At 45.4% G+C, this 20,278-nt stretch overlaps 1 protein-coding gene across 1 annotated transcript in view; it reads right to left on the bottom strand.

Annotated features, from left to right (window-relative positions):
- Positions 1-10,526, bottom strand: part of LOC120928185 (ecto-ADP-ribosyltransferase 5-like) — a 34,990-nt gene extending 24,464 nt beyond the window's left edge. The window contains exons 1-2 of the mRNA XM_040339295.1: positions 10,497-10,526; positions 7,804-7,866 (exon numbers count right to left, since the gene is read on the bottom strand). Coding sequence (XP_040195229.1) covers positions 7,804-7,866; positions 10,497-10,526 — 93 coding nt within the window. The remainder of the gene's footprint in view (positions 1-7,803; positions 7,867-10,496) is intronic.
- Between the last annotated feature and the right edge of the window lie 9,752 nt (positions 10,527-20,278).

Raw genomic sequence — 20,278 nt, forward strand, 5'->3', positions numbered from 1 at the left:
ACCTGTCAATGTCCGGTCACCAGATCCCGATGGTTCGTTCAAGCCCTTTTGGATCACCTGCCTCTGGGTTTTCCTCAAGCCGATCCCCCACCGGACAGCATACAGCCCAGGATCTTCTCAAAAGGAGTGGGGACCCAGTAAGTCACTGGGGCCCATTGGTAGCATCAGTTGCTCCAGGCCAGGAGGGCCCAGAGTCAGAAACTCCACGTAGCACGCGACCCCAGGCCAGGAAGGCCATAGTGATGGGGCCCGTGATGTGCGCACACCCTAAAGGAGGGTGCCGCACCCGGAACCAGGAACCCGCGAAGAACCCAGAGCAACGGCCTCCGCCACAGAAATACCCCTCCCCAGCATGCCCCGGGAAGGAAAACTCCTCTAATTGGCTGCTGGGAAGAGGCGGCTCCGCCTGGACCTCTCTGGCGCCACCTGCCTCCCAGTGATGGAACTGCATCCCCGAAACGCAGGCTGACCCACAGAACAATCCAGATTTGGCGACAGCCAAATTTGACAAAATCAAGAATGAGAGCAACATAACTCTCTCATTCCCCCACTAAATTTAACATAGCGTCCTTTCTGAAAATAAAGGGGCGCTACACAATATTACGGTATAAAATGTAGACATAGCAGCTACACAAGGCCTGCAACAGAAAGTGCAATGAATGTTTCTGTGAAAACTAGAGACATTAAAGGTCTTGGATGGGTCATTTGAAGGAAAGGTATAGCACATATGTGCATATTTTGAGATACTGCTGCAAAACTTACCTTAACCCCTTCCCGACCGCCGCATGTACATATACGTCGGCAGAATGGCACGTACAGGCACATTGGCGTACCTGTACGTCCCTGCCTTTCCGCGGGTCGGATCGGGACCCCCCCCCCCGCGACATGCGGCGGTCGGGTTCCCGCGGGGAGCGATCCGGGACGACGGCGCGGCTATTTGTTTATAGCCGCTCCGTCGCGGTCGCTCCCCGGAGCTGAAGAATGGGGAGAGCCGTATTAAGTTACCTCTATGTGATGTCTAGGGGTGAAGGTAGTGAGTAGAGCAGTAATCGAATGTCCAATCTGTAGATGAAGTTTTCTGAATGCTTTATTTCTTGGTCCCACACGACCAACACATCAACTTGAGGTAGACAGGATAGGTTGATGAGAATAGAATAACCTCGCAGTATCAGGCTTTGGATGTAAGAAAGCAGTCCTGCCTTCTGTAGTTGCATCAGTACGTCGCCACTCTAGTTGGAGTGGGTGAAGTGCCCCCGGACAGACCCCCGCCACAGGCCTGGCAGCCAGAGCGTCACTCGAAGTTTCTGGGAGGAACAAGTCTCTGCCACAGACTTGGCTCTGATTGAATGTCGAGACCTCTGCCACAGGCCTAGTGCGAAGTTAAGTTAGATGATAGAGCGAATCCTCCCAGTAAATAACGTTAGGGTCACCGGTTGACAGCGTGAGTGTACCTGTCAATGTCCGGTCACCAGATCCCGATGGTTCGTTCAAGCCCTTTTGGATCACCTGCCTCCGGGTTTACCTCAAGCCGATCCCCCACCGGACAGCATACAGCCTAGGATCTTCTCAAAAGGAGTGGGGACCCAGTAAGTCACTGGGGCCCCTTGGTAGCATCAGTTGCTCCAGGCCAGGAGGGCCCAGAGTCAGGATCTCCACGTAGCACGTGACCCCAGGCCAGGAAGGCCATAGTGATGGGGCTCGTGATGTGCGCACACCCTAAAGGAGGGTGCCGCACCCGGAACCAGGAACCCGCGAAGAACCCAGAGCAACGGCCTCCGCCACAGAAATACCCCTCCCCAGCATGCCCCGGGAAGGAAAACTCCTCGAATTGGCTGCTGGGAAGAGGCGGCTCCGCCTGGACCTCTCTGGCGTCATCTGCTGCCCAGTGATGGAACTGCATGCCCGGAACGCAGGCTGACCTACAGAACAATCCAGATTTGGCGACAGCCAAATTTGACAAAATCAAGAATGAGAGCAACATAACTCTCTTATTCCCCACTAAATTTAACATAGCGTCCTTTCTGAAAATAAAGGGGCGCTACACAATATTACGGTATAAAATGTAGACATAGCAGCTACACAAGGCCTGCAACAGAAAGTGCAATGAATGTTTCTGTGAAAACTAGAGACATTAAAGGTCTTGGATGGGTCATTTGAAGGAAAAGTATAGCACATATGTGCATATTTTGAGATACTGCTGCAAAACTTACCTTAAAGTTGACCTTGTGTCACAACTAACATCACTGTATATGGAGATGGATAGGCTGATGGTCAACCTTGTCAGAAGGAAAGTTTCCTATCTGTGGCAGACTCAACTGAGACAGGGGCTTTTGGAGGGGCTGCAGGATAGCCTCTTGCCCGCCGACTATGGGCTCTGGTATTTGAGGGAGCTACGAGCATTCAGGAAGATGTCCTATTTTATGACATGTTATTACCACATTTAACAGTCAAGAAAGCCATGATGGTCTTTGCAAACTTGAAACTCAATGAGAAGATGGAAGTGAAAAGAAAGCCTGTTAATGAGATTTGAACAGCCCTGGTTATTCTTGAATGATGGAGAGCTGTTGCTGAACTGTCTGGGGTGGGCACTCCCTGACTAATCACCAGGGCAGGACTTAGGGTGGTGGGGGCCCCTGGGATTAATAATCGAAGGGGCCCCCTGAAGCAGAGAAGCAGGGGGGGGAGTGTCATCGCTGACTGATCATTGTTGATTGGGGTGGGGGGCTGGATCCACTGCTGACCGACCTATCGATGTTATTGAGTGGGGGGGGGGGGGGAGTGCGCCGACCAATCATACTTGTTGAGACGGAAAACGCTGGATGGAGGGCCACCTTCAGTCATTTGGGGCCCCTTACACAGCTGCAGTGAAAGGGCCGAGGTTGCCGCAAAATTGCAGGAGGGGTTGCCACGTTTTCCCGCAAAATTGCAGGAGGGGTTGCCGCGGGTTCCCACAAAATTGCCGGATGGGTTTGCTGCCGTTTCCTGCAAAATTGCAGGAGGGGTTGCCGCGGTTTCCCGCAAAATTGCAGGAGGGGTTGCCGCGGTTTCCCGCAAAATTGCAGGAGGGGATTGCCGCGAAATTGCAGGAGGGGGTTGCCACGATTCCTGAGAATGGGGGGTTGCCACGATTGGGCTCGGGGCCCCCTATTGGGCGGGGCCCATGGGCTTGAGCCCAGTCAAGCCCAATGGTAAGTCTGGCCCTGCTAATCACAGCTGTCTGGTTGCCTGGCTGTTGATTAGCTCACTGTTTAAAGCGGGAGTTCATCCGAAAAACTATTTTTAACATTAGATTGAGGCTCATTTTGGGAAGCAGAATCGGGTGTTTTTTTTTTAAATCTAAGCAGTACTTACCGTTTTAGAGATAGATCTTCTCCGCGGCTTCCGGGTATGGTCTTCGGGACTGGGCGTTCCTATTTGATTGACAGGCTTCCGACGGTCGCATCCATCGCGTCACGAGTAGCCGAAAGAAGCCGAACGTCGGTGCGGCTCTATACGGCGCCTGCGCACCAATGTTCGGCTACTTTCAGAAAATCGTGACGCGATGTATGCGACCGTCGGAAGCCTGTCAATCAAATAGGAACGCCCAGTCCCACAGCCCATACCCGGAAGCGGCGGAGAAGATCCATCTCTAAAACGGTAAGTACTGCTTCGATTTAAAAAAAACACCCGATTCTGCTTTCCAAAACGAGCCTCAATCTAATGTTAAAAATGTAGTTTTTGGGTGAACCTCCACTTTAAGTAGGTTACTGTTAGCTGTTCATTAGATGTACTGTTAGATGAAGTTTGCATTGTTTAGGATAATGTGATCAAGCGCTTTTCTGATTTTGTGTGGTATAAATTCTATGCAAACTTACAATAAGTTCCTGTTTGCACCTAAGCTAGTGTTGTCTAGTTCTTTTCCCTGCTGTAATACCCTTTTTCTGTGTTCCAGCAGTGAGGAAGCAGCTCTTTGGTGGCACCCAGGAAGAGTGCCAGGTGGTCCATCATAATTTGTGAAAAAAACCTTATTCGCCTTTCTACTGAAGAGACAGAAAATGGATCCTAAATTTCAAGGGTGTCACATGAGACAGTGCACCCCATCCAGTGTGCAAATGTACCCAGGGACAGGGCCTCTTTAGGAGCAGAAAAAGCTACTGCCTTAGGGCTACTAGTTTAGGTGGCCAACCAAACCCAGGACCTGCCATTAAATGGAGCTAAATTCCAAATTCAACCATCTTGATTGGCTGGATCAAAATGACATAACACTTGCAATTATGCAAGGCTGAGCATGCATAGGTCAGTGTATGTCAGGCATGTCCAAAGTCTGGCCCGCGGGCCAATTGCGGCCCCCGTTCCGGTTTAATGTGGCCCCCCTGGTAATTTGGATATATATTTGGATATATATATATCTTTTGTGGCCCCCAGGGCCACAAAAGATATATACTGTATTTATCGGTGCTGCCTCAGAGGGGACAGGGAAGGGAGAATGAGAAATTACATACAGGAGAATGTCCTGTTAACTTGGCTGCATCTGTAATAGGAAGTCCCGTCTCCTGGGCTGCCATTGGACGACTCCTCTGTCTATCATAGGTGGTGGGACATTGTATTAAAGAGGCTGCTGTGTAAACAGGAGATTCTCCTGTATGTAATCTGTTGGCACTCGTCCCGCCCCCCTGTAACCCCAGTCCCCTCCGAGGTTGCAGATGGGCATCGATCAGGCTGCACTGATGGCAATGGAGAGGCTGCATTCATGGCAATGGAGAGGCTGCATTCATGGGCACTGACCCTTATTTTGCTTCACAGTTCTTTATTTAAATAAAATAAAAAATTCCCTGAAACTTCCCTCCTAAAGTGAAGGTGCAGATAAATACGATGGCCCGGATTCAGAAAGCAGTTACGACGGCGTATCTCCAGATACGCCGTCGTAACTCTGAGTGCGGGCCGTCGCAACTCGGCGCCTGATTCATAGAATCAGATACGCCTCACAGTTGCCTAGATACGAGCGGCGTAAGTCTCCTACGCCGTCGTATCTTAGGCTGCATATTTACGCTGGCCGCTAGGTGGCGCTTCCGTAGATTTCCGCCTAGAATATGCAAATTAGCTAGATACGCCGATTCAGAAACGTACGCCCGCCCGGCGCATTTTTTTACGTCAGTTGCATAAGGCTTTTTCGTGCGTATAGTTACCCCTGCTATATGAGGCGCAGCCAATGTTAAGTATGGATGTCGGGACAGCGTCGAATTTTCCATCGTTTGCGTAACTCGTCCGCGAATGGGGCTGGGCGTAAGCGACGTTCACGTCGAAAGCATTGACTATTTGCGACGTGATTTCGAGCATGCGCACTGGGATACGTCCACGGACGGCGCATGCGCCGTTCGTAAAGAGCGTCAATTACGTGGGGTCATGATAGATTAACATACAACACGCCCACTACCAGCCAAATTTGAATTAGGCGGGCTTACGCCGACACATTTACACTACGCCGCCGTAACTTACAGCGCAAGTTCTTTCTGAATACGGAACTTGCGCCCTAAGTTACGGCGGCGTAGTGTATCTGAGATACGCTACGCCCGCCTACAACTTAGACTATTCTTTCTGAATGCGGGCCGATATATCCAAATAACACGCCCATGCTCATTCTTAGTCCTGAGTGGCGCCACAAAAGATATATATATATATATCCAAATAACACACCCTACCTCATCTCTTCACCACACAGTCACAAAGGCAAGACAATTCTTGTTGGGCAGTGTAGTAGAGCTCAGACGAACACACTTGGACCGACTTTTAATGGTTCAAAGAATGTCAGGCAAAATAGTCGGCCCTCACACATGTTCACTTCATCCAATTTGAAGGGTTATTACAGAAGAGACACAGTAGGGTTGATTTACTAAAGGCAAAAAGAATTTTAGCTAGATTCACGTCGGAGAGCCTAACGTTAGGCAGGCGTAGCGTATCGCATATACGCAATGCCGCCGTAAGTTAGAGAGGCAAGTGCTGTATTCGCAAAGCACTTGCGTCCTAAGTTACGGCGGCGTAGCGTAAATGTGCCGGGCTAAGAGCGCCGAATTCAAATGAGGATGAGGGGGGCGTGTTTTATGGTAATGAATCGTGACCCGACGTGATTGACGGCATGCACCGTCCGTGGACATATCCCAGTGTGCATTGCTCCAAAGTACGCCGCAAGGACTTATTTGTTTTTGACATGAACGTAAATTACGTCCAGCCCCGTTCACGGACGACTTACGCAAACGACGTCAAATTTTCAAAATTCGACGCGGGAACGACGTCCATACTTAATATTGGCTAGGCCAGCTATTTGTTGGACTAACTTTACGCCTGAAAACGCCTTACGTAAACGGCGTATCTTTATTGCGACGGGCAAGTGTACGTTCGTGAATAGGCGCATCACGCTGATTTACGCATTCTAGGCGTAAATCAGCGTTCACACCCCTAGCGGCCGGCGGAACTAGACAGCTAAGATACGACGGCGCAGGCCGTCATATCTTAGCTACATTTAAGTGTATCTCAGTTTGAGAATACACTTAAATGTACGACGGCGCAGATTCAGAGTTACGACGGCGTATCTACTGATACGCCGGCGTAAACCTCTCTGAATCTGGCTATTTGAAAAGTGCAGTTGTACTCTGCAAGTGTAGTTGCTCCAGAGCTTAAATGAGCAGAAGCTCTGCCGACTTCCATCATCCAATCATGTGCAGCAAAAATGCTGTTATTTTTTTTCGACAGATGTTCGCTCAAACTTGTCTTGCATACACACGGTCACACAAATGTTGTCAGAAATTGCAAACGTCAAGAACGCATTGAAGTACACTACGACGAGCCAAGAAAAATTAAGTTCAATGATTCCGAGCATGCGTAGGACTTTTGTGCGTTGAATTGTGTACACACGGTTGGAATTTCCGGCAAGAACTTTTGTTGTCGGAAATATTGAGAACCAGCTCTCAAACGTTTGTTGTCGGAAATTCCGACAGCAAATGTCCGATGGAGCCTACACGCGGTCGGATTTTCCGACAACAAGCTCACATCGAACATTTGCTGTCGGAAATTCCAACCGTGTGTACGCGGCATTGCACTCCAGCATGAAAAGCAGTTGTTTCCATTGGTGGTCCAGTGTTACTTAACATTCCTTTCATCCTCAGGTCACCAAGCCTCAGATCTCCGTGACCTGACCCCATGTGTAACAATTGTGACAGGAAGTCAGGTAAATCTGTGGGTGTTGTCACAGACGGGAGATACATTTCTGCCTTGTTTAGACAATACACCAATTGTTATTAGGCGTCGGCTGCAGAAGTAGCCAGAAAAAGGTTTAAGGGCGTTGGAAAACTTCAGCTGTTCAGAATGAGGCAATTAAGTCCTCTATAAGTAATCCAGAGGATTACCAGTGATTTGCTGCATCCTGAGGTTTTGTGAGTAAGGAGAGCAGTAGCTGAAAGTCTTCTGAGGAGGTGAGGTGGTGATTGATTTTTCTGTGATAAAAAATCAAAAGACTATTGTTTTTCTGCTGTATGACCAGCAGTGTCTGCCCAGCAGTAGCCTGTGCCAGACTCCCTAGATAGGTTCCTGTGTGGTGAAGGTAGACGCCCCAAGTGGCCAGGGTTTATTTTATGTTTGATTTTGTTAATGCTGTTTGGATGCTTGCACTTGTTTCCAGCAAGATGGAAGAATAAACCAAAATCTTTGTTTTCAACCGTCTTCGACTGCCTCTCTGTATAGTTCAGTGTGTAGTGAACCCATCCAGGGGGTCACACACCCCCACTACCGAGCAAACCCCTTACACAATGTATACATTTATATAAAGTTTACCTGGATAGATAAGAACAGGTGCAAAACACACAGCGTTTTCCCCAAGTCCAACAGCATCTTTATCTGTAAAGACAACAATGTAGATGTAAACCAAAGCACCAAAACCTTACATAAGCTTTGACATGTTAAGGTCATTTTCAGTCTTTTTAACCACTTAAGGACTCCTTCACGCCGATATACGTCGGCAGAAGGGCACGGCTGGGCACAGGCACGTACCTGTACGTTGCCTTTAACCATTTAAGGACCGGACCAATATGCTGCTAAATGACCCAAGGGGTTTTTACAATTCGGCACTGCGTCGCTTTAACAGACAATTGCGCGGTCGTGCGACGTGGCTCCCAAACAAAATTGGCGTCCTTTTTTCCCCACAAATAGAGCTTTCTTTTGGTAGTATTTGATCACCTCTGCGGTTTTTTTTTTTTTGTGCTATAAACAAAAATAGAGCGTCAATTTTGAAAAAAAATCAATATTTTTTACTTTTTGCTGTAATAAATATCCCCCAAAAACATATATATAAAAAAAAATTTTCCTCAGTTTAGGCCGATACGTTTTCTTATACCTATTTTTGGTAAAAAAAATCGCAATAAGCGTTTATCGATTGGTTTGCACAAAATGTATAGCGTTTACAAAATAGGGGATAGTTTTATTATTATTTTTTTTTTACTACTAATGGCGGCGATCAGCGATTTTTTTCATGACTGCGACATAATGGCGGACACTTCGGACAATTTTGACACATTTTTGGGACCATTGTCATTTTCACAGCAAAAAATGCATTTGAAATGCATTGTTTATTGTGAAAATTACAGTTGCAGTTTGGGAGTTAACCACAGGGGGCGCTGTAGGAGTTAGTGTTCACTTAGTGTGTGTTTACAACTGTAGGGGGGTGTGGCTGTAGGTCTGACGTCATCGATTGTGTCTCCCTATAAAAGGGATCACTCGATCGATGCGCCACCACAGTGAAGCACGGGGAAGCCATGTTTACATACGGCTCTCCCCGTTCTTCAGCTCCGTGGAGCGATCGCGAGGGGGCGGCTATAAACGAATAGCCACGCCCTCGTCCCGGATCGCTCCTGAAGCCACGCTTATTGCGATTTTTTTGTTACCAAAAATAGGTAGAATAATACGTAACGGCCTAAACTGAGGGAAAAAAAGTTTTTTTTATATCTTTTTTTGTGGATATTTATTATAGCAAAAAGTAAAAAATATTGCATTTTTTTTTAAATTGTCGCTCTATTTTTTGTTTATAGCGCAAAAAATAAAAACCGCAGAGGTGATCCAAATACCACCAAAAGAAAACTCTATTTGTGGGGAAAAAGGACGCCAATTTTGTTTGGGAGCCACGTCGCACGACCGCGCAATTGTCTGTTAAAGCGACGCAGTCCCAAACTGTAAAAACACCTTGGGTCTTTAGGCAGCAATATGGTCCGGGGCTTAAGTGGTTATAAACATTGATCAGGCAGGATATAGAGAGATACAAAGTAACGTTGTTTATAAACATTGATCAGGCAGGATATAGAGAGATACAAAGTAACGTTGTTTATAAACATTGATCAGGCAGGATATAGAGAGATACAAAGTAACGTTGTTTATAAACATTGATCAGGCAGGATATAGAGAGATACAAAGTAACGTTGTTTATAAACATTGATCAGGCAGGATATAGAGAGATACAAAGTAACGTTGTTTATAAACATTGATCAGGCAGGATATAGAGAGATACAAAGTAACGTTGTTTATAAACATTGATCAGACAGGATATAGAGAGATACAAAGTAAGGTCCAGAGCTATTTTTCTACTTTCCTCAGCTAGAGGGTCTAGCCCCTCCACACTCCATCCAAACCCCCCCAAAAAAAAGTTTTGGCTCTTGCACCTTCATTAAGTTATTCATATTTGTTATCCATCAACTACGGCCACAAGAACACGGAACAGCGAGGGTGTAGGAATATGGCAATGGCATCATAATGATCTTTATTCACATTTTACAACAAAGGGCACAGTATGGCACCTCCTGTGAACACAATGCAGCTTCTGTTTCAAAGAATAAAAATATTTCCGTTGTAGATAAAGATTCTTTATGGTGAGAAGAGGAATAAGGTGAGGTTGTATCTTACCTGTCTGCAGGTCTGTGTGTGAACAATATCACTCCTCTAAGACATATATTCAAAAACGCAATCCTCTCCGCTTTTATTACCATTATTAATCATAAATGATGACGTTTTATTACTTTGTCCTTACACCTCTGTGACTTTCTTCCTTGGTGGCACACATTCAGATTTCTCAGAGTGCATTAATCAGCATGTTTGTAGATAAAATATATAATCAGACCCAGCCTTGGAGATATGTGGCAAGTTAAATAATGTATCAGTGTAACAATTATCACCATTTATTACCCATCATAAAGATCATAGTACTCCCCCTGACAATGCCTTTTCTCTGCACAAGGACAGCGCTATCTCTATTCAGGAATTAAGGTCACCATTCACTTCCTACCGGCATAGGCGTGCGCACAGGGTGTGTCAGGTGTGCCCAGGCACACCCTAATAACCCTGTGCAGAACAGATTCCCTCTATTGCCCTGGCTCCCATCTACCCCCCCCCCCACAGTGCTGCCGGCTTCTCTCCTCTCCAATCGGTTGTTGCTGCTGGGAGGTTTTAGGAGTGGGGAAGGGGCCAGTAAATATGTAATTTACCGACCTCTTCACTTTCTGAATGAACACCATGAGCAATCAGTAGTGTGTGTTTGGGCTTTGGGGTGCACACCCTAAGGCCCCTTTCAGACTGGGGCGGGAGCTGCGGTGGCGGTATAACGCCGCTAAAAATAGTGGCGCTATACCACCGGAATTGCCGCGGGTATCAGCCGCTAGCGGTGCGGTATTAACCCCCGCTAGCGGCCGATAAAGAGTTAATATCGCCCGCAATGCGCCTCTATAGAGGCGCATTGCGGGCGGTATTGCCGCGGTTCCCATTGTTTTCAATGGGAAGGAGCGGTGAAGGAGCGGTATACATGCCGCTCCTCTCACCGCTCCAAAGATGCTGCTGACAGGAGATTTTTTTGTCTCCCGCCAGCGCATCGCCTCAGTGTGAAAGCCCTCGGGCTTTCACATTGAGTCTGCAGTGCAGGAGTTTTTCAGGCGGGATAGCAGCGCTATTTTTAGCGCTTTACCGCCTGAAAAACTCCTCAATGTGAAAGGGGCCTAATGCAATAAGCTGCGCACACCAATGCCTACTGGGCTGCTTAAAATTTCTCTATCATGCAAATCCTCGACCTTCTAAGGAAGCCTTACTCAACCTTTTTTACCACCTAATAATATTTAGGTCTCAGGGAACCCCTGCAGGGGTCAGTGGAAATAATTTTACTTTTACAGTGGTGGTCAGTGGAAATAATGTTCCCAGGGCCACCATCAGGGGGTGTACAGGCAGTACACTTGTAAGGGGCCCGGAGGTCCCCAGGGGCCCGGATTGCAACCCCCTTTAAAAAAAAAAAAACATTTTTTTTTTTTTTTAGAGGTCCGGAGGTCCCCAGGGGCCCGGAGGCCTACAGGGCCCCAGGTGGCAACTCCCCTTTTTTTTTTATAAAAAAAAAAATCTAATATATTTTTATTTTATTTTTTATTAAAGGGCCAAATTTTTTTAGGGGTACGGGGGGCCCAGATATCCCCAGATGACAACCCCCCTTTTTTAATAATTTTTTTTTTAATATATTTTTTTATTTTATATATATATATATATATATATATATATATATATATATATATATTATTAAAGGGCCCAGAGGCCACCAGGGCCCCGGATGGCAACCCCCCTTTTTTTACAAAAAAAAAAAATTATTTATATTATTTTTTTTCTTTTTCTTTTTTATATATATATATATATATATATATATATATATATATATATATATATATATATATATATATATATTTTATTAAAGTGCCAAGAGGTCCCCAGGGCCCTGGATGGCAACCCCCCCCCCTTTTTTTTATAAATGTTTATTTTTTTCTATATATATATATATATATATATATATATATATATATATATATATATATATATATATATAGTTTTTTTTATTTTTATTAAAGGGCCCAGAGGTTTCTTTTTATTATTATTAAAGGGCCCAAAGGTCCCGGATGGCAACCCCCCTTTTTTGTAATTTCTTTTTATAAAAAAAAAAAAAAATAATATTTGTATATATATATATATATATATATATATATATATATATATATATATATATATATATATATATATAAAAAATTGTAAAAAATAATACAAAAATAAAATAATAAAAATAAAAAACTGACACCATCCACTTTCTTTACTGCATTTTAAAATGTTTACATTAGTCTAGAGTGTGTGTGTATGTATATATATATATATATATATATATATATATAAACACAAAAACGCATGTGTGTTCGCGTTTTGGGGTGCATACACTTGTATTACATTGCGCGGTCGTGCGACGTGGCTCCCAAACAAAATTGGCGTCCTTTTTTCCCCACAAATAGAGCTTTCTTTTGGTGGTATTTGATCTCCTCTGCAGTTTATTTTTTGCGCTATAAATAAAAATAGAGCAACAATTTTGAAAAAAATTGAATATTTTTTACTTTTTGCTATAATAAATATCCCCCAAAAATATATAAAAAAAAAACATATTTTTTTTCCTCAGTTTAGGCCGATACGTATTCTTCTACATATTTTTCGTAAAAAAAAAAAAAATCGCAATAAGCGTTTATTGATTGGTTTGCGCAAAAGTTATAGCGTCTACAAAATAGGGGATAGTTTTATGGCATTTTTATTAATATTTTTTTTTTTTACTAGTAATGGCAGCGATCAGCGATTTTTATCGGTACTGCGACCTTATGGCGGACACATCGGAACACTTTTGACACATTTTTGGGACCATTGGCATTTTTATAGCGATCAGTGCAATAAAAATGCATTGATTACTGTAAAAATGTCACTGGCAGGGAAGGGGTTAACACTAGGGGGCGGGGAAGGGGTTAATTATGTTCCCTGGGTGTGTTCTAACTGAAGGGGAGATGGGACTGACTAGGGGAAATGACCGATCGCTGTTCATACATTGTATGAACAGACGGTCAGTCATTTCTCCCCCTGAAAGGACCGGGAGCTGTGTGTTTACACACACAGCTCCCGGTTCTCGCTCTGTAACGAGTGATCGCGTGTGCCCGGCGGTAATTGCGCCCGTACATATGCATTTATACATATACAACTGTGGCATATACTTACTCTTTTTTTCAATACATTTTATTTTAGAATATACATTTCTCTTGCCAACACATATCCCTGAGGAAGGAGCTACGTGTACTTCGAAACGCGTTGGGTGCAATCCAGGACGACGGTGCGTTTCGTTTATAGCCACTCCGTCGCGATCGCTCCCCGGAGCTGAAGAACGGGGAGAGCGGTATGTAAACACGGCTTCCCCGTGCTTCACTGTGGCGGCGTATCGATCGTGTCATCCCTTTTATAGGGAGACACAATTGATGACGTCAGACCTACAGCCACACCCCCCTACTGTTGTAAACACACACAAGGTGAAGCCTAACATGTTCAGCGCCCCCTGTGGTTAACTCCCAAACTGCAACTGTCATTTTCACAATAAAGAATGCAATTTAAATGCATTTTTTGCTGTGAAAATGACATTGGTCCCAAAAATGTGTCAAAATTGTCCGAAGTGTCCGCCATAATGTCGCAGTCACGAAAAAAGTCGCTGATCGCCGCCATTAGTAGTAAAAAAAAATAATTAATAAAAATGCAATAAAAATATCCCCTATTTTGTAAACGCTATAAATTTTGCGCAAACCAATCGATAAACGCTTATTGCATTTTTTTTTACCAAAAATAGGTAGAATAATACGTATCGGCCTAAACTGAGGGAAAAATAATTGTTTTATATATATGTTTTTGGGGGATAGTTATTATAGCAAAAAGTAAAAAATATTGCATTTTTTTCAAAATTGTCGCTCTATTTTTGTTTATAGCGCAAAAAATAAAAACCGCAGAGGTGATCAAATACCACCAAAACAAAGCTCTATTTGTGGGAAAAAAGGACGCCAATTTTGTTTGGGAGCCACGTCGCACGAGCGCGCAATTGTCTGTTAAAGCGACGCAGTGCCGAATTGTAAAAACGCCTTTGGGCATTTAGCAGCATATTGGTCCGGGGCTTAAGTGGTTAATAAACTAATATTTTATTCTAACACTTTTATACTCTTCACGTGCCCTAAAAGTCCACCACAAGGGGTTTTGGTTCGTTAGCTTCAAATACTGGATGTGGCACTAAAAACATGCATCTAACTGCCGTTCTCTTCTTTTTTCAGTGGCTGCCAGTGGGATATTTCCTCACCCAGATAAAACTTTTTCCGCCACTTCAAGACATCAACACCAGAAACAGAGGACTCCACCACAATGGCAACCGCAGGCTTGAAGGTGGGGCCCCTCTTAGGTGCCTCACACTATGGGGTAGATTCATAAAGAAGTTACGCTATTGATGTGCCGCGTAACTTCTAGGATGCTCCGGCGTATCTTCTTTCTGTATTCAGAAAACAAGATACGCCGGAATTTGGCTAAGATCCGACTGGCGTAAGTCTCTTACGCCGTCGTATCTTAGTTGCATATTTACGCTGGCCGCTAGGTGGCGCTTCCGTCGATTTACGCGAGGAATATGCAAATTAGGTAGATACGCCGATTCAGAAACGTACGTCCGCCCGGCGCATTTTTTTACTTCATTTACGTTAGGCTTTTTCCGGCGTAAAGTTACCCCTGCTATATAAGGGGTATCCTATGTTAAGTATGGACGTCGGGCCAGCGTCGAATTTTCCGTCGATTACGTCGTTTGCGCAAGTCGTTCGCGAATAGGGCTGTGCGTAATTTACGTTCACGTCGAAAGCATTGGCTTTTTGCAGGTTAATTTGGAGCATGCGCACTGGGTTACGTTCACGGACGGCGCATGCGCCGTTAGTCAAAAACATCATTTACGTGGGGTCATGTTTTATCTACATAAAACACGCCCACCTCTTCACAATTTGAATTAGGCGCGCTTACGCCGGCAGATTTACGCTACGCCGCCGTAACTCAGGGCGCAGGTTCTTGGTGAATACAGAAACTGCCTCATTAAGTTACGGCGGGCTATCTGAATCTAGCCCAAAGTGTATAATGCAATAGCCTTTATATAAGTCTTGAGCAATTTTGTTGAAGAAATAGGTCTTTGGCAATGATATATACGTAAATTCAATGCAAAATTGTACAGCCCTCGTATGAACCAGATGTGTTACCAGAGGACAGCGTCAGTTAGTGAAGGTAGTGTCCCTTCATGAAATATGAACCGGCAGCTCCATGCCACCGTACCGATCACCGGAGTGTAGGCCCCCGGCCTGGTAACACTTACAGAATGCAACAGTGGGCTAGATTCAGGTAGCTACGCTATAATTTGCGGCGGCGCAGCGTAGTGTATTTACGTTACGCCTCCGCAACTTACAGGAGCAAGTGCAGTATTCACAAAACACTTGCTCCGTAAGTCGCGGCGACGTAGCGTAAATGGGGCCGGCGTAAGCGCGCGTAATTCAAATGTGGAAGGGGGGGCGTGTTTTATGGTAATATGTGATGACCTGACATGATTTACGAACGGCGCATGCGCCGTCCGTGTACATATCCCAGTGTGCATTGCTTCCAAGTACGGCGTAACGACGTATTGGTTTCGACGTGAACGTAAATTACGTCCAGCCCTATTCGCGAACGACTTACGCAAACAACGTAAATAATTCAAATTTCGAAGCGGGAACGACGTCCATACTTAACATTGGCTGCGCCCTCCTAATAGCAGGAGCAGCCTTACGCCGAAAAAGCCTTAACGCAAACGACGTAAAAAACGAACGCCCGGCGCACGTACGTTTGTGAATCGGCGTATCTAGGAAATTAGCATATTCTACGCCGACAACAACGGAAGCGCCCCTAGCTGCCAAAGTTATATTGCACACAATTCTACGCCGCCGCAATCAAGTTACGTTGGCGGAGGAAGCCTATTTTTTCAGCGTAACTGCCTTTGTGAATCGGCGTAACGCTACGGGGGCGCGGAATTCAAATTACGGCGGCGTATCTGGAGATACGCCGCCGCAAAAGGTACCTGAATCTACCCCAGTGATGTGTAGCAGAGCAGGTCTCGGATCAGCACTATTCCTCCCACTGACACCAAGGATGGGACACTATATCCTCCCACTGATCCCACCGATAGGGTATTATTATTCCCACTGATACCAATGATGGGACACTATTTCTCCCACTGACACCAATAATGGGGCATCAGAGCTACTACAGAGAAAGATCGCAAGCTATCGTTTTTGAAACAGGCATCAGCGCGGGCATTACAGGAACTTGGAATAAACTAACCAACATCATGAATGAATATGTCCACTTTATTTTACCTTAACCACCTCAGCTTTTTGGGCGTACTATGTATGACCAGAGATTGACAGGTGTAGGGCTGCAGTTGCAGCCATGAGTTTGTATTGTGCTCCATTTGTTCAGGCTCCTCCCAGCTGCTATATATCCTCCAAATCACTTAGGCCGCGTACACACGATCGGTCAAACCCGATGAAAACGGACTGAAGGACCGTTGTCATCGGTTAACCTCTTAAGCCCCGGACCAATATGCTGCTAAATGCCCAAAGGCGTTTACAATTCGGCACTGCGTCGCTTTAACAGACAATTGCGCGGTCGTGTGATGTGGTTCCCAAACAAAATTGACGTCTTTTTTTTCCCCACAAATAGAGCTTTCTTTTGGTGGTATTTGATCACCTCTGCGTTTTTTTTTTTTTGCGCTATAAACAAAAATAGAGCGACAATTTAAAAAAAAAAAACAATATTTTTTACTTTTTGCTGTAATAAATATCCCCCAAAAAAACATATATAACATTTTTTTTTTCCTCAGTTTAGGCCGATACGTATTCTTCTACCTATTTTTGGTAAAAAAAAAAAAAATCGCAACAAGCGTTTATCGATTGGTTTGCGCAAAATTTATAGCGTTTGCAAAATAGGGGATAGTTTTATTATTTTTATTTTTTTTACTACTAATGGCGGCGATCAGCGATTTTTTTCGTGACTGCGACATTATGGCGGACACTTCGGACACTTTTGACACATTTTTGGGACCAATGTCATTTTCACAGCAAAAAATGCATTTAAATTGCATTGTTTATTGTGAAAATGACAGTTGCAGTTTGGGAGTTAACCACAGGGGGCGCTGTAGGAGTTAGGGTTCACCTAGTGTGTGTTTACAACTGTAGGGGGGTGTGGCTGTAGGACTGACGTCATTGATCGAGTCTCCCTATAAAAGGGATCACTCGATCGATACGCCGCCACAGTGAAGCACGGGGAAGCCGTGTTTACATACGGCTCTCCCCGTTCTTCAGCTCCGGGGAGCGATCGCGAGGGGGCGGCTAGAAACGAATAGCCGCCCCCTCGTCCCGGATCGCTCCCCGCGGGTATCCGACCGCCGCATGTAGCGGGGGGGGGGGGGTCCGGAGGTGACGTGGCAAGTGGCACACTCAGGGCTCCCACTGATTCTGCATTATGGCGAGTTGAACTATTTCATTTTATAGTACAATGTAATAATATAAATAATGTGCTTCAAACATCCTGACACCATAACAACCATGGTGCCGTGATCATTGAAGCGCCAACACCAGTCATTTCCCTGATAAATTGCCCAATAAAATATAAATTTTCTGGTAGTGCCCCTCCCGAGACTAGACTCTGGATCCGCCCCTGCATCAGTGAGAGTAATTCTAGGGGCCATCATTTACGGTTTATTCTAAACTGATGAGTTGTGAACGATATTTGCGGACAATACTAAGCTAAGCAGGGCAATAACGTCTCCGCAGGATGTGGAAACCTTACAAAAAGATCTGAACAAATGAATGGGGTGGACAACTACATGGCAAATGAGGTTCAATGTAGAAAAATGTAAAATAATGCATTTGGGTGGTAAAAATATGAATGCAATCTATACACTGGGGGGGGGGGGGGGGACCTCTGGGGGAATCGAGGATGGAAAAGGACCTGGGGGTCCTCGTAGATAAAGGTGACCAGATTTTTAAAATTAAATCCAGGGACATTTTTTATATACTAGTAATGGCTGCGCCACCACCCGCCTCACAGCCTGTCAAGTCTAAAGCCTTGTATACACAATCAGTTTTCCCGACAGGGGAAACTGCGAGGAGAGCTTTTGGCCGGGAATCCCAGCCGTGTTTATGCTCCTTGCAGTTTTTCCGATGGGAAAACTGCCCAAAAACCGCCGGACAAAAAAAGAAAACCCGGGGACTTTTTGGGCAGTTTTCCTATGGAAAAAACTGTGATGGAGCATACACACGGCCGGGATTCCCGGCCAAAGCTCCATCGCAGTTTTCCTGTCGGGAAAACTGATTGGGCTAGATTCAGGTAGGGCGACGTAAATTTGTGCGGGCGTAGCGCATGTTATTTACGCTACGCCGCCGCAATTTAGAGAGGCAAATGCAGTATTCACAAAGCACTTGCTCCGTAAGTTGCAGCGGCGTAGCGTAAATCTGCCGGCGTAAGCGCGCCAAATTCAAATTGTCAAGAGGTGGGCGTGTTTTATGTAAATAAATCATGACCCCACGTAAATGACGTTTCTCACGAATGGCGCATGCGCCGGCCGTGAACGTATCCCAGTGCGCATGCTCCTAATAACGTCGCAAATAGTCAATGCTTTCGACGTGAACGTAATTTACGCAAAGCCCTATTCGCGAACGACTTACGCAAACGACGCAAAATTCGACGCTGTCCCGACGTCCATACTTAACATTGGCTATGCCTCATATAGCAGGAGTAACTTTACGCCGGTAAATATGCACCCTAAGATACAACGGCGTAGGAGACTTACGCTGCTCGTATCTTAGCCTAATTTAAGCGTATATGGTTTCCAGAATATGCTTAAATTTACGACGGCGTAGATTCAGAGTTACGACGGCGTAACTACTGATACGCTGGCGTAACTGTCTCTGAATCTTGCCCATTGTGTGTATGGGAAAGACTGAACTGAGCAGGTTCTCGGCTTTCCCCTCTGGATTTCCGACGGGGATTTTTCCCGTCGAAAATCCTGTACGTGTGTACAAGGCATTACTCTCTGGGCCCCGGGACCCCGGCTACTACTGGGTGGGGAGCAAAGTAAGATCACTCCACCAGGGAAGGCAAGGAGATAAGCAGGCAGGCGGCTGGCCGGGACTTGAGCCAAGGCAGAAGAACATGCGAGCGGAGCTGAATGGGCATGCACCCGAAACTGAAGAAAGACCAGCACATGATCATCAGAGAGGGGCACAGATAATGGATAAAAAATTACCCCCCCCAGGCTAGTAGGAGCAGCAGAGTGGGGGTGTGTAATTCTGTTTTTTTTTTTATTATTCTGCACCAACTGTCTTTGAAATTGCCCAGCCCCTGTTTAAATCCAATCCAGGGACAAAACCAGGGACAGACTTGGTCCGGGGAAAGTGTCCTCAATCCGGGGTCTGTCCCCGGAAACTGGGGATGTCTGGTCACCCTATAGTGGATGACAGGCTCAGCAATGGCATGCAATGCCAAGCTGCTGCTAACAAAGCAAACAGAATATTGGCATGCATTAAAAAGGGGATCAACTCCAGAGATAAAACGATAATTCTCCCGCTCTACAATACTCTGGTCCGGCCGCATCTGGAGTATGCTGTCCAGTTCTGGGCACCAGTCCTCAGGAAAAGTGTACTGGAAATTGAGAGAGTACAGAGAAGGGCAACGAAGCTAATAAAGGGTCGGGAGGATATTAGTTATGAGGAAAGGTTGTGAGCGCTGAACTTATTCTCTCTGGAGAAGAGACACTTGAGAGGAGATATGATTTCAATTTACAAATACCGTACTGGTGACCCCACAATAGGGAGAGAACTTTTTCGCAGAAGGGAGTTTAACAAGACACTTGAATCAGAAAAGGGCTGGCGATTAAGATGCTCCTGAATAAAAGTCCTTTATTTAGTTACACAGTGTAACAGGCGCTCCCAGCGCCGTAATGCGTTCCAGGCTGGAGCGATGACGTCATGTAACGTCGCGTGCGTTCCAGCTTGGAACGCGGAGGTGCGCTGCGCTGGAACCTGTCTCCTGCCTATAAAAGCATTCACGTTACATTTAAACGCTGTTCTATTATTGTCGGCCGTAGTCGGCTTGTCTACCTTTTAACTCTTCCTAAACGGGAAACCATCCCTTGCCTGGATCTGCACTGTCAACCTCACAAGAGTTGCTGAGGACACCGCAAGATATCTCCCACCAGGAGACCCTCCATAGAAGAATCCCTAAACTACGGAACTCCATAGCTGCTAAACTACAACAAGACTCATCCTCTGCAAACGGATAAGTAGCCATTGTTTCACTTGTATTGCCTTTAGAATCATCTACTACATATATTGCTTCTAATCAG

Source organism: Rana temporaria, chromosome 2, assembly GCF_905171775.1.
Source record: "Rana temporaria chromosome 2, aRanTem1.1, whole genome shotgun sequence".
Taxonomy (NCBI): domain Eukaryota; kingdom Metazoa; phylum Chordata; class Amphibia; order Anura; family Ranidae; genus Rana; species Rana temporaria.